Here is a 14,073-nt window from a genome sequence, read left to right as displayed (position 1 = left end):
CCCCTGGATCATCTTTGTGGCCCTCCTCTGAACAGGCTCCAACAGATCCACGTCCCTCTTATGGTGAGGACACCAGAACTGGATGCAGTATTCGAGGTGGGGTCTTCATATTCTTGTTGATATTTATCTGACTTTTAAAACATGTTTGTACATTTTGAAATGTCACTTCAGAAAAATAAAATTTAAAATTGAAGTATTATTTCAAAGCAAAATAAACTTACTCTGCTTATACAATAATCAAAGCAAACCATTCTGACCTTAGTTCGTTAGTATTTGAATTTCAAAGGGTTTTCAAATATCTTCTCATTAATCTGAATCCATAGCTTCTGATAAATGTTTTATCCCCCTGCTTCCTCCTTTCCACTTCATCTACTTTATTTCTAATTTGCTCTCCCCTCCCATTTCCATTCATCATGCTTGTCCATAGCATGGCTGCCACAGCGCTTCACTTTGAAACTTGCATTTGGCTTCAATGTATTGGACTGTAAATTCCGCAACATGCTCCTTCCTCTATTTGCCAAGTTAAGAAATTAAAAAATAGTGTGTGTGCATATATATATATACACACACACCTACACAATTTTACTGAGGACTGGGCTAGGCTGCAAATTAGGATCTCGGTTTCAAAGACACTCTGCAGGCAAAGCAAGTTCATTTCAGAGAACTAGATTGTTCTGTTAAAAAAAAAAAGAAAAGGGTGGAAAGAGATGTGACACGCTCAGACTGATAGGCAAACTTAGGAACACTTGCAGCAGGGTTTTGGCTCAGGCTCATCGTCATTTGCAGTGATTAAAAGAATAAGAGCATGGCATGGCCTGCTTTTGGCAGGATGAAAGTTATCAGAAACGGAGTAAGTAGACTTTATCTTCTCCTGTGAGTTCTGACGTTTGTTTCAATAAGTCTTGATTTCTTGTTGGACTACCTCCAGCAGTAACTGTAGTTTGTGTGTAAGATAGTCTAGAAGGGGGGGGAAAAGGAAGAAAGTTTAGTCCAGAGGAAATCTGGAGGTACAGCTGGAAATCAGAGCATCAGCACTGATGACTGGAGCACTTTCTGTTAGCAAATCACTCTGTTTCCTTTCTTGCTGTGTGTTTTCTTCTATTTAGTTGTTACTGAAACACCACAGCCCAACATCAGATTGAAATAAAACAAGACTCATAACTGAAATTATAAATTAAAATCAAAACTGGGCTCTTCCTTCTGAGCAAATCGTTGTGATACCAGAACTACGCCCAAAGGAAATCTGTGCTAGACACTGCACAGGCGGAGACCTATTTCATTTATACACCCACATCTGTGCCTCTTCACCAAACAGATCACCCTTAGGCAGCACTGTCTTCTCCTGTCACTCCTCTCTCCAGCCTTGCAGCAAGTACTTCTGTGCACAGGTTTCCAGTGTCTGCCCACCAGTCTCTTCATCCTAGCTTTTGAACTTGTTGCTCAGCATCAGCCAAACTTGGCCAAGAGGTGGTGATCCCAGAGATACAATAAAATTCAGTAGATAACAGGGCTGGGGTGCAAAAGTGACCCTCTCTGTTACTCATGTTGGTAGACCTCAGCCTCGTCTTTTTTTTAAAACAATCTGACTTAAGCCACTGAAAGGGATGGCAGAGGCTGTGGTTTAGGTTTCCTGAGGTCTTTTTGTCATGGAGCAGTTTGCGTTAAAGATGAGCCCTGGGAACAAACTAACATCCTCACGCCTGAGCGTATTTAGGTCCACACCCGAATCTCAAACACATACTTACAAAATGGGCTATGGCAGCGACTTGACAGTTGCCTATGGATTACGAGGTAGTAGACAGGGAAACCGCTTAAAACCATGATGCATCCAATGCTAATGTTCACAGGGTCCGAGTAGAAAGACATTGCCACCGTGAAGAGGCAGATGATGGTAAAAGAGACAGGAATGAACAAGGGAACCTGGGGAAAGAAGCACAGAAGACAGGCAAAACTGGTGATGTAGCAAATCATTCTCCAAACAGGCCAACACGCACTGTATTCACTTCTCCAACTTAAAAATTATGAGAAAAAATCATATAGCTGCAGAGCTGCATACTGTTTCTGTACTACCACTTGTGAAAAAGTAGGATGCATACAAGAAAAACTGACTTGTATCACCATCAGATCGCAGTGTGCTCCGTGAGGTGCATGCCTTCTATCCATGTACATCCAAATATAACTCACAACTGGAAGACAAGCAGAGGAAAAAGTCAACTGTACCCCACTGCTCTCGGAATGCACTGCTTCTGTGCATGCACATGTGTATGTTCCTACTTGCCACCTGTGGCAACTGCTGGTGGAAAATCAGAAGCCAACAGAAGAAGCAGTGCTTTGAATCAGACTGTTCATTGGTTTTAACTTTCATGACTTTTTGCTGTGCCTGCAGCTTGCCTGAGACTTCTAGTGGCCAAAACTGGATAAACCAGACTCCCAACCTCCATAGCACCTGCGTGAAGAACGTAAGCTTCGACAACACCCTGATGAAAAATCAAAGAAGCAGTCAGCACTTCGGTCTTATCCTGTTGGGTGATCCAATTCATCTGGGTTATTTGGAGAGTAAATTGGAAGAGTGCAATAAATAAAAAAACTGTGAAACATTCCCTCAAGTCTTTGAATTACTTCAGCCAACTTAACTCCTCACCATGGCTGATACAACAAAGGATCTGCTGGTTTCATCTAGGGCAACAATCTTTCCTCCAGAACAGACATCCTATCCTGGGTGCTGACCATACCAAGCTGGAGGAGATCAGTTGCTCTAGTGATCGCAGCCATCCAGCCACCAAACTTGTGTGGTCTTACTGTCTTTCCAGCCGGAGCATTCCCTGCCAGCCTCTCCTACATGCTGAACATCTGCCTGAGAAGTGTGCGAGAGGACTGCTTCCTCCTCTTACCGGTGGTTTCTCACCATTTTTAACTCAGAATGTCATAGGAGAGAAGTACCAGCATAATCGTGTGTATTTCATGATTTGTTCTCTTGTTCTAGTGGCAGAAGACGACCTGTGTCTGGCCACTAGAGCGCAGTAGATGCCCACACCTGCTGCACGCAGGCTTTCCCTCTTGTGGGTAACCAGGCTTCAGGTTGCAAGTAGTTGTAAAAACTAGGGAGGGGGGTAAGAAATCAACCAAACTGACCAAAAGCTCACACTTTCCCTCCCTCCCTTAAAAATCTGCCTTCAGGAACCCTTTGAAAGCCTAAATCTCTATTTAAAACAAAATGGGGCAAAATCGCAGCAGTTGAAAACATCACCAGTGATATCCACTAATAAACTTCCCAAGAAGCTTGGTTTAAAAGGAAAAGATAAAACTTATTTAAAATCTGGTTCTGGGCGAGCACACGAGTGCAGCCAGACAACAAACTGGAAAGCTTCAAGGTCTCTGCTAAACATAAGGTCGCCAGCAAAGATCGAGAAGAAAAATTACCCCAAAACGTCACATCAGGCCTCTCACAGCTCAGGGAGGAGCCCTGGGAAGCGTTTCTATCCCCTGAGCTTCTCGCTGATCGGCTGCCCGGTGCCTCGGAGGTCTCCTCTCCTCCCCAGGAGCTGCTGGAGCAGCCGTGCAGGCGCGACCGGGGACGAGAACAAACTGTGCACGCGTCGAGCACTGCCCCAGCCAAACGCCTTCTGCACGTTATCTGGCGGTGGGAAAGGTGCCCCAAGTGCCAGAAAGCTGCTCCAGCACCAGCGCCAGCTTCTCCCACCCTACACACGGAGGATCCCAACACGCAGCAGGATGAGAAGGGCCACCAGAGGGGCCCAGCTGGAGGCTGCGGAAAGGCACGAGAGGACAAGCTGTCCTGCACTTTGTATAGTTATACACACACTGTGCACGTCCTCAGGGCCTGCAGCAGCAATACTCGCACACAAGCTGCTTCACACTCCACAATACTTCTGTGCCAGCAGAGGATCCCCCTTAAGTCAGGTTTGCTCCCAGGATCCCTCCAGCTGTGCTCTCTTCCCCCAAGGCTGGCACTCTTCTGCTTCTCAGCTAGAGCAGAGACTTTCCTACTGCTGAAAAATCATCCAGGCAAGGGTCCCTCCTTGCAGCCCGCAAGAGATGCAGCGACTGCCTTCTGCACATCTCCTGCTTCCCAGTCTGAAACTTTGCCCCCTGGAGCAGGCTGCCATCCTACAGATGTGACTGATGATATCATTTAGAACTGGCTTTATAGGATTTACCATATCGAGCTGTTTGGACACATCAACCAATTTTAGGAGCTCCCCACATGCCTTACTGGGGGGACTGAGATCCCTTAGAGCCTAAAGGCAACAATGGCTATGTAATGCTCTAATTACTTAGCAAATAAGAGAGAGAAGTGACAAGCTTGCACATTCCTGGATGTTAGAATCATGCCATGTGTTACCTTGAATGGGCTGTGCAGCTCCGGGTGACGGCGGCGATGGACAATGAGCCCAAGGGTGGCTAATCCTATGAAGAGCCATCGGGAAAAGCTGAAGAAGTTCATTAGATGGTAGATATCTCCGATACACACCATGGCAGTAACCAAAGGGAACTGAGCATTGTGAAGATGAAATATGGTCATTAAAGCCTTACTCGGTCCTCGGACTAGAAAGGGTACAATGGATCACCTCTTCCAGCCCCCCTGCAATCACAGGCAGCTGCTTCACAGCCCCAACATTTTAGAGGTCAGAGAGCTTTACGAGAGTGTCACAGACTGAAGGCAAAAGGCCTAAATGCACTATTATGATGTGCTACAGAAAGAAGCAATACTTTCAAGATCCACAGCATCTTTGATGCTTTATATCCTAGGCAGGGCAATTAAAACATGCATGATCCAAAAGCCTGCGCTGCCGGTACGAATGCTACCTACAAAGACACCCACTAAGTTTTTAGCAGGTCAGCCAAGCTGCAAGAAGCACTGTAGCACAGCTAGGATGGAGCTGGACCATTGTCAAAAAAGCCCCCTAAACTAAAACTGAGAGCATCTCTTCAAATGCTCACTCCCTGCATTTCCATCACACCGTTTTCCTAACAGCCAAAGCCTGGCAGAGGTGTTTTCATAGGACAATATCAAGCAGCAACTGTGGCACATGGTAGGGACAGAATTTTTTAAAACGGTGTCCAAGGCTATAAGGCAGGGGCTTTGAAGTAACAGGTTTGGGCATCACTGCTGTCACAAAGAGGCTTTATGGTTTGCAGCCGTTTCCCCTATTCCACCTCCTTTTTTTTTTTTTGGAGGCTGACCTAGTGTCTCAACACCCTTTAAAACTCTTCAGCTTCTCCAGGGCATGTCACACAGCCAGATGTCCTTACCATTAACATGACAGCGGGAAGGGGTGTATGCCTTCGAATGTGGATCATGGAGAAGAGAGGAGGCCACTGTCCTTCCCTGGAAGCCACAAACAGAGTCCTAGGAAAAGACAGGGAGCCCTATGCATTAATATCGCACATCCAGACAAGAAATGGGAAGAACACAGACTGACCTGAAGCCACAAGGCACCCACCATCAGCACAGGTCTGCTATTCAAGGCCACAATTCTGCCTTTAGCTGGAATTTTGGGGCATTTGGAAGAAAAAATCAGTGTTAAATTCCCATAGCTCTCCCAGGACTAGTTTGTTCAATGCAAAGCCCAGCAGCAGGACCACTGGCAGCATCCCCTTGGGTGGCCTGTTAGGAGAGACCTTTGGGCAAGTCCAAAGTGACCACAAGTGAGATCAGGCTGGAAACAGAAGCAAAGAAAGTTTCTTGCCATCAGAGAAGGGGTTAAGCTTTCCAGTGGAAAGTAGAGGGGTCACAAACTTCAAACTTCTTTATAAGAGTGGCTGGTGAGTTAATGAAAGGGGATTGTTGGTCTTGATGTCTGCATTTTCATATATATATATAAATACACATATATAAATAAAGTGCAATTTCCTCAAATAATAGAGAATTTCCAATCCTCTGGCCAGCTGTTGGAAAATACCACCAAGAGGCCAGCTAAACAATGAGAGTAGAGAGCTCCTTGCCTCCACCCCACCTTTGACCCATGAAAGGGCAATTAGGGAGAAGGCATTGCATCATTTTTCATAAATTTAATATCCACAAACAAACCATGCCAGAGCATCAGCTGGGCTGGAGCAGGGCCCAGAGCAGCTGGGGCATGAGTGTAAAACTGGTTTTATTGCTGTCTCTGTGGTTTTGCAGGGGTGTGACTGGCCAGCAGCCAGGGAGGCCCCAACGCTGTTTCTATGTCCTTTCTGCAATGATTATGTAAATGGTGCCAGGATCAGGGAGAGAAAGGCAATAGGGAGATGCAGAACTTGTCCAGGGACTTCTCATCCTCAGAAAAAACCACCGCCTAGAGGAGTTAATGAGGAGGATTCTCCACACTTGTATTTAATACAGGACTTCAGGGTAGTGAATCAAATAGTTCAAATAGTGAATCAGATGCTATAAAATCCCTTCCATATCAACTGATTTTTCCTTTTACAATCAAAGCTGTGAAACAGAACCAGCTCCAGAGAGTTTGCTCAGCAAGCACAACATCCTTCAACATGAGCTTTGCTCTCCTCTCCAATTTCAAGGCTCCTGTAAGGACGTGCAGTGTGGTAGCCGGCGAAGGTAGCAAGAATTTTGCTATGGGATGAAGCTTTTCTTAGTGCTACATCAAGACTTGTTGAGCTTCAATCATCGCTTTAAGAGTAGCTCATCCCCAGTAACATTTCACTGACCTCAAAGCAAAGCCCTCAAAGGAGAGTTTGCCTTTGGCCAGAGGTCCTCAAACAGAGGGACCCAGTGTCCTGCAGCAGAGAAGCTGGGTGAACCCAGCAAAAGAAGATTCGGTTTCACTGAGCAGCTGCCAATGTCAACAAAGCCTTTAGTTCGCCAGAAACATTGACATTTCACTTTAAACTGAAGGGTGGGTGGGGAGAAGATAATCTTTGTTTGTGACCATCCCCAGATACCAATGTTTGGACCTGGCCAGAAATAGAAAGGGTAGACTCTTAGCCAACAGGGATCATCCTGTAGTTGACATCCTGAGAGTCAAAGACCTTGTTTTTCCCACAAGAGTGGCTAAAATGCCATTATGTGGGTGGGCAGTTGTGCAAGCCACTGGTGCTTCCCTCTGATTCAATAAGCCAAAAGAATAATAAATTCTTAGGGATGTGACCTTGAAAATGTGAAGATTCCTCCATTCATGGTTCCAAAGCAGGACAGTGCAACAAGGATAGGGACCACGGAGATCAGGCTTTTGAAGGCTCGCTGCACAAAGCTCTGTAGGAAGACCAAGCTTGACTTTAGAAATATTGGTGATGTCTAGAAAACACCAGATTCACAAGAAATAAAACTACCTCCATCCAAACAGCGAGACATAACACATAAATGTTGCCTTTTCTTCTGTTATCTGCTGGTTATTTTTTATTATCTTTTAGGCAAGACTAGAAGCAGCTACTGTTGCCGAATAATCCAGAGAAATGACAAAGCAATAAAGCATTTTATAAGAAAACCATCTCTGAAATGCACGCCATGACGACCCCTTCAGTATAAGCTGAAGAAAGATAGCAGTAGGGGTGACGACTCACCACAGCCACGGCAGGAGAAGCCAGAACATCTTGCCTTCCCAGGACAGTGTAATAGGAGACATTGGTGAGCATGTACCCCACAATTACTGCGATCACGGAGACAATGACAGCCAAGGGAATATTTCTACAAGAAAGGGGAATTGAGGCACACAAAGAACAAGCTGCTGCTATCCCTTGTTACACACGGTATTACTGCAGATTGCAGTTGGCATTGATTAGGTGAACCCACAAACTTATGTTCTCCCATACTGCTCTTGGGAAAGATGTGATACCCCAGAGGATGGTAACCCAAGACAACTTCTTCCCAGCCTTACCGTTCAGGTCTGACCAACTCTTCACGCACAAAGCTGGTCTGAAACCTGTTTGGTGGGAAGAGACAATGAGACAGTTTGAGCCATGTCTCGGGCACTAGGCTCCTGCCCATGAAGCGCCCTCCACCCTCCCGTCACACCTACCAGCCTGAATATGCGAACATGCCTGCATAAAAAGCCAGGGGCAGCTTATCCAAAACCAGAGACTGTCTGTCAAAAGCATCCTGGAAGTTTTCAGTGTGGCCTGCAGAAAAGATAAACAACAGACACGGAGCAGGGAAATGTCAGAGACGAGCTTCCTTCCCACGGGATAACAGCCCTTGTACCTCTCCCTCAGAACTGGGAAGAGTGTCTGAGACTTTTTGGAGCCAGGTATTCAGATTTGTTTTGTTGCTTTAATTTGCAGTGCCGTGCTGATGCATTTCCTTCACAAACAGTAACAGAACAAACCCACTGCCCCCTGCAGCTACAGGAAACTTTCAGGATGGACGCTGGTGGCAGCTGGTTCTGTTTCAGAGCGAGCCTGCTGTGGGAGATCATGGAGACAAGAGGACCCAAGTTGTTCTTGTCCTTCCTTTAGGCCCAAAATTAATTCACCAGACTGACCTCCTCTTCCCCAGCCCCCTAAGCAGCTGGATGCACAGTCCTCTTTGATGTGGTGCAGCCAGCGATGCAGCTAATTTGGCTCTTGCTGTGCTCCCTCCTGATCCTGCTGCCGGAACGCTGACCCCAGCCCCACGCCAGCCGGAGCATGGGAACCGGGGCGGAGGATGGAGCGGGGAACCAGGATCAGCAGCCTGGCTCCCCGCTCCAGGCACACCACCCTGGCTCACCTGCAGGAGGAGGAACCAAGGACACAAGGGGCAAAGCAAATAAAATTTAAAAATTAGAGGTGGCACAGAGATTCCATTTTAGCAACTCTCCCAATTTTCCTAAAAGTTCTTTGCTTGAAATAAAACAAACAAGCAAAAAGTTCAAGTCGGGATTTTGGATATGAACCATATTTTATCAAACTTCAAAAAAAAAAAACCAGTAAAGGGAAAAAAACCCAATTGCTTCTCATTCAAAGGAAGATCAATAAAAAATGCAGCCAAAAGGAATCGTATTTCCAACATTTGCAAATGCAGGTTTGGTTCCATGTCTGTACTGAGTTCTCCATCTCAAAGTCTCTTTAAAGAGCTCACCTATCTGGGTTTTCCCAGGAAGGGATGATAAAGCATGGAACATATAGGAAAGTCAGGTCACTTCTGTGGAGGTGCCTCTGCAAGGAGCTCTGTGACAAGACTTGGGCATTTGGGTTTGAAACACTGGTGCGGGAAGTCTCTAAAACAAATCTGAGCCAAAGGGAAGTCAGTGGCAGAGGAAAGAACAACAGTGTAACCAAAAAAGGCACAAGTCAGGGGAATAGGGAAAGTTGATTTAAAAGTACAAAATTGATTTTTAAGCACAAAAAAAAACAAGTCAAAAAGAAAACAGATTTGAAGAAAATGAAACCAAAGTATGGGAGTGGTCCTATCAGGGTACTCTTTTTATGTTCTAAAATGATTGCTGGTAAGTGGTGGTACATAAAAAGGATTTATTGTCTGCAACACATTAATAAGTGATTTACAGTCCCCTATGAGCCACATTAAATACAACCTGTCATACTGGGGCCTCTTGGTGAATTCTCCCTCCAGATGTCACCAGCACTTATCCTCCGTGCCAGAGGACAGGTGCCAGGGCTCCAGATTGTCATTTGAAGGCATTCTTAATGATAATGGCTCAGGATTTCTAGCTGCAGGGCAATCTTTCAGTTCAGAAGTGCTGCCAGCCAGAGTGATCTCTGCATGTTCAAAGGAGCCAGCTCCGGCCATGAGAAAGAAAAATGAACACGGAGCCTACTGCCTGTGCTGTTTTCTCTGCAGAGGAAGGTAACAGCACGAAGAGGGAGCAAGCTTCATCCCTTGAGTGGGAATGCCTTGGGCTTTTCTATAAACTGAGGCTTGAGTTAAAGCCAATATTTTTGTATCATTCCCAGAAGGTACTACTGGCAGGTTTTCTTTTCCCCCATTCTGGATGTGAGCATGCAATCCTGTGTGAATCCATTATAAGTTTTCTAAGTCACTGTCCATCTCAATTAGGAGGTAAAAAACGCTAGCCTAAGCCACGGAAAGGTTAGAGATGCAGTTACCAGGGCTCAGCTGAGGACTGGTAACTCGATACGCAGCTACGACTGGCTCAGGTCACCACAGGATGCTGTCATACATCGCTGATGTCCATCAGATTTGTGCTGCTTTGGAGGGATTTCAAGCCGCCCTGAAAACAGGCAAGTCTGACACCAAAGAAAGACCACCTGAAGAGAAAGGTGCCTGTATGACCCTGGATAGGCTCACACAGCCTCAGGAGAATTATAGAATCATTAAGATTGGAAAAGACCTCCAAGATCATCAAGTCTAACTGTAAACCCAACACTAGCATGACCACTAAGCCATATCCCGAAATGTCACATCTACACGGTTTTTGACTGCCTCCAGGGATGGTGACTCCACTACTTCCCTGGGCAGCCTGTTCCAATGCTTCACCACTCTTTCAGTAAAGAAATTTTTCCTAAAAACCAATCTAAACCTCCCCTGGCACAACTTGAGCCAATTTCTTCTCATCATATCGCTTTTTACTTCAGAGAAGAGACCAACCCCCACCTCACTACAAACTCGTTTCAGGTAGTTGAAAGCACAGCTGAGCCGGGTGCATCAGCCAAGCACAAGGATGCAGCTTATTGCCAACCATCCTGGCCTCAGCTCCCAGCTAATTTGCTTTGAGCAGGCAGGCAGAGAAAGCTCCTGCCAGCTAAAGGAGCACCACACTTGTCTCTAGGGACTAGTAAGAGCCAGGACAGATGGGCATGTCAGGTACCCTGCCTCAGTCGTGCATTGCACACTTACCCTGGGCCAGCAGCATCATCCCTGGCACGATGATGAGTGCAAGAGCCAGGAGTTTGACAATGGAGAGAGCCGTCTGCAGTCGGGCACTCCAGGTGACGCTCCAGGAGTTGAGGGTGAGGACCATGTCTGGAAAGCAGACCGCATTGTTGTGTGTGTAGCCCACACTGAATGCATGCAGGAAAAAATACAGCAGTGGTCCCTGCTCTAGGGTTGTCGGGGAGAAGGTTGTGTCTTTACAGAGGGAATGCTCAGGGTGAGAGATGTCAGAAAACACTACGAGTGTGACACAGCATACAGTGTTTGACAGAGAAGCTAAGTTGTGCTCCTAACAGAGGCTAAGATCCGGGTTCCTCTTGGGTGATCCACACTTGCCCAGTGAGAAGGTCTGAGTTTACAGGGATCACAGAATCACAGAATGTTAGGGATTGGAAGGGACCTCAAAAGATCATCTAGTTCAATCCTCCTGCCAAAGCAGGATCACCTAGATGATATTACACAGGAAGGCGTCCAGGTGGGTTTTGAATGTCTCCAGAGAAGGAGACTCCACAAACTCCCTGGGCATCCTGTTCCAGTGTTCTGTCACCCTCACCGAGAAGTGACTCAGTAACTCTGCCTTCTCTATATCTTCTGTCACCAGGGCACCCATCCCATTCATCAGTGGGCCTACATTGCCTCTGGTGTTAGTTTTATCTGCCATGTATTTGAAAAAGCTCGCTCTGCTGTCCTTGACCCCTCTCGCCAGGTTTAATTCTAAGGAGGCCTTAGCTATCCTAACTGCCTTCCTACATCCTCTAACAGCAGCCTTATATTCTTCCCAAGTGGCCAACCCCTCCTTCCATGACCCATAAACTCTCCTCTTCCACCTGAGCATACACAGCAGTTCCCTATTTAGCCACGCAGGTCTCCTGGCTCCCTTCCTTGACTTCCTCCATGTCGGGATGCTCTGATCTTGAGCTTTGAAGAAGCAGTCCCTGAATACCAACCAACTCTCTTGGCCCCCTTTACCTTCAAGCAGCCTTGTCCATGGGATTTCCCCTAGCAATTGCTTGAAAAGGTCGAAGTTTGCCCTGCTAAAGTCCAGGGTTGCAATTCTACTTGCTATTCTGGTCCTACCACATGAGATCCTGAACTCCACCATTTGATGGTCACTGCAACCAAGGCAGACCTCAACCTTTACTGCTTCGACCAGACCCTCTTTGTTAGTGAGGATGAGATCCAGCAGTGCACCTCTCCTAGTTGGCTCATCCACCATTTGCATGAGGAAGTTATCTTCAATGCACTGGAGGAACCTCCTGGACTGTGGCTGGCTGGGTGAGTAGTCCTTCCAGCAAACATCAGGGGAGTTAAAATCCCCCATGACAACCAGGGTCTGTGACTGTGAGGCCGCTCTCAGCTGTTTCAGCAGCCCTCATCACGGCAGTCCCTGTGCCAGCACCCACTAGCCTGGAGTGGTTAGGACAGCTTCACAGGGTGGGTGCACCAAGAAAGAAGTCCAAAAGCTTTGAGTCTTACACACTCAACCCAGGTGGGCACTGCCACAATTATACATAATATACAGGAGTTTCTGCTCCTGTACTTGGCACAATTCCCCCAACCTAGGGCTCCAGCTGATCAACAGAGAGACCTTCTTGGAAAGTATAGTGGCCCCAAACCAGTACCTTGGATCAGGAAGTTTTGGATGGCCAAAGAGGTAAGGCAAGGCCCTGATCCCACAGTTATCCCAGAAGATAACACCCTGAAAGTGCCCCTGATCCAGGGCAGAGAGACTCCAAGATCAGCAGTCCTACAAAAGTTACTACTTACAGTACCCCAGGAGAGACACAAGCTTCACAGCAGGGACAGGGGCTGCACAGGGGGCAAAAAACGGCTCCAGCATGTAGCGTCCGAACGCCAAAGAAACCACAGCACTGTTGGCAGGCCTGAGGGAGGGGGAAACGAGCACAAACTGTGGTCTGCGGGTGACGAAAACACGGCACGGTGTACAACTGCACAAAACTCATGAGGGAGGGAATTTTCCCCACTCAGCTTAATCCTGCTCTCCCTTGCAGATGGTGAAGTCCCATAGAGTCTTTTTCACAGGTTTTTCTCAGCAATTGGGTGAAAAAAAATCTCATTCTGCAAAAAGATGAATTTCCAACTTAAAAGCAAAAGTTGAGATTAATCATACTGAGCAATGAAGTGTGGTTTGTATGTCCTGCTTCATCTCAGTTTACACAAAGGACACAGGTTATTGAGAGGTGAGGGCTTTCTTTTTAAAGTTAAAAAGGAAGTAATTTACGATTTTCTAAAATACTGTTTAACTCAGGACTAAGTCAGAAAGTTGTCTCCACATGAGAATCTGAAAAACATTCACAATGAAAACAGAAGATATGAAATAAATCTGCCATCTATTGTAAGCCTCTTAAAAATACGATGACTCTTGGAAGATACCAGCTGGCAGGGGAGAAGAGAGATATTCTTCAAATACAGAGCACATTGAACATGTGTAACTATTTACCCATTACGTCTTCTTCCATTTACCGCTGAAAATCTTGAAAAGTTGTTCAGATTGTTTCTACTCTTCCCTTTACAAGCTGCCTAGACTGTTACCCAGCATCCTGATTTTTGTGGTGTTTTTTTCTTGTTAAATCATCACAGAATCTAGCAAAAGACAAACAAACAAAATCTCTTACCTGATAGCAAAAAACTCTGCCCACAAGAATAAGAAACTTGGCAGAGGCCCCAGTGTCTCCAAGATGTAGATATAATGTCCTCCAGACTTGGTGATTCTTGTTCCAAGCTCTGCATAACACAAGGCACCTGGAAAAGTTCAGGTAGAAATCCATTGAGTAAATCATCCCATCAATTTTCTCTTTCCTGCATGAATTTTCAGATATTGAATGAATCTGTTGAAAATAAGCAGTGAATTAGTGGAAGAGAAAGTGGTTTAGCAGAACCACTGTTCTCTATTTTGTGTGTTACAGTGTTGTATTGGGTTGGTCTGGCTGGATTTTGGTGGCGGCAGGGGGGGAGCTTCAGCTGCAAGAAGCTGTTAGAAGCTTCCTGAGTTTGATAGAGCCAGTCGGCTCCAAAGAGGGACCCACCGCTGCACCAAGGCTGAGCCTATCAGTAAAGTGATAAAAGAGGAACGCCTCTGTGATAACATGTTTAAGAATGGGGAAAAAGAACTGCACCACAACAGCTGGCACAGAGATGGAGAAGTGAGAACATGTGAACACACCAAGGTCAATGAAGAAGGAGAGGGGGGAGGATGAGCTCCAGGCGCCGGAGCAGAGGGTTCCCTGGGTCGTGGTGCAGACCATGGTGAAGCGGGTTGT

General features: G+C 46.3%; 1 protein-coding gene across 1 annotated transcript in view; it reads right to left on the bottom strand.

Annotated features, from left to right (window-relative positions):
• Positions 1 to 817: 817 nt before the first annotated feature.
• LOC104274091 (cystine/glutamate transporter-like) overlaps positions 818 to 14,073 on the bottom strand; it is an 18,796-nt gene continuing 5,540 nt past the window's right edge. Inside the window, exons 2-12 of the mRNA XM_009869618.1 lie at positions 13,429 to 13,555; positions 12,560 to 12,675; positions 10,757 to 10,882; positions 7,980 to 8,079; positions 7,839 to 7,883; positions 7,525 to 7,648; positions 7,113 to 7,216; positions 5,275 to 5,371; positions 4,364 to 4,513; positions 1,746 to 1,920; positions 818 to 957 (exon numbers count right to left, since the gene is read on the bottom strand). Coding sequence (XP_009867920.1) covers positions 893 to 957; positions 1,746 to 1,920; positions 4,364 to 4,513; positions 5,275 to 5,371; positions 7,113 to 7,216; positions 7,525 to 7,648; positions 7,839 to 7,883; positions 7,980 to 8,079; positions 10,757 to 10,882; positions 12,560 to 12,675; positions 13,429 to 13,555 — 1,229 coding nt within the window. The 3' untranslated portion in view covers positions 818 to 892. The remainder of the gene's footprint in view (positions 958 to 1,745; positions 1,921 to 4,363; positions 4,514 to 5,274; positions 5,372 to 7,112; positions 7,217 to 7,524; positions 7,649 to 7,838; positions 7,884 to 7,979; positions 8,080 to 10,756; positions 10,883 to 12,559; positions 12,676 to 13,428; positions 13,556 to 14,073) is intronic.

This window comes from Apaloderma vittatum, unplaced genomic scaffold, assembly GCF_000703405.1.
Source record: "Apaloderma vittatum isolate BGI_N311 unplaced genomic scaffold, ASM70340v1 scaffold14305, whole genome shotgun sequence".
Classification (NCBI taxonomy): Eukaryota; Metazoa; Chordata; class Aves; order Trogoniformes; family Trogonidae; genus Apaloderma; species Apaloderma vittatum.
Note: the sequence above shows the minus strand (reverse complement) of the source record. Positions and strands in the feature narration are given on the sequence as shown.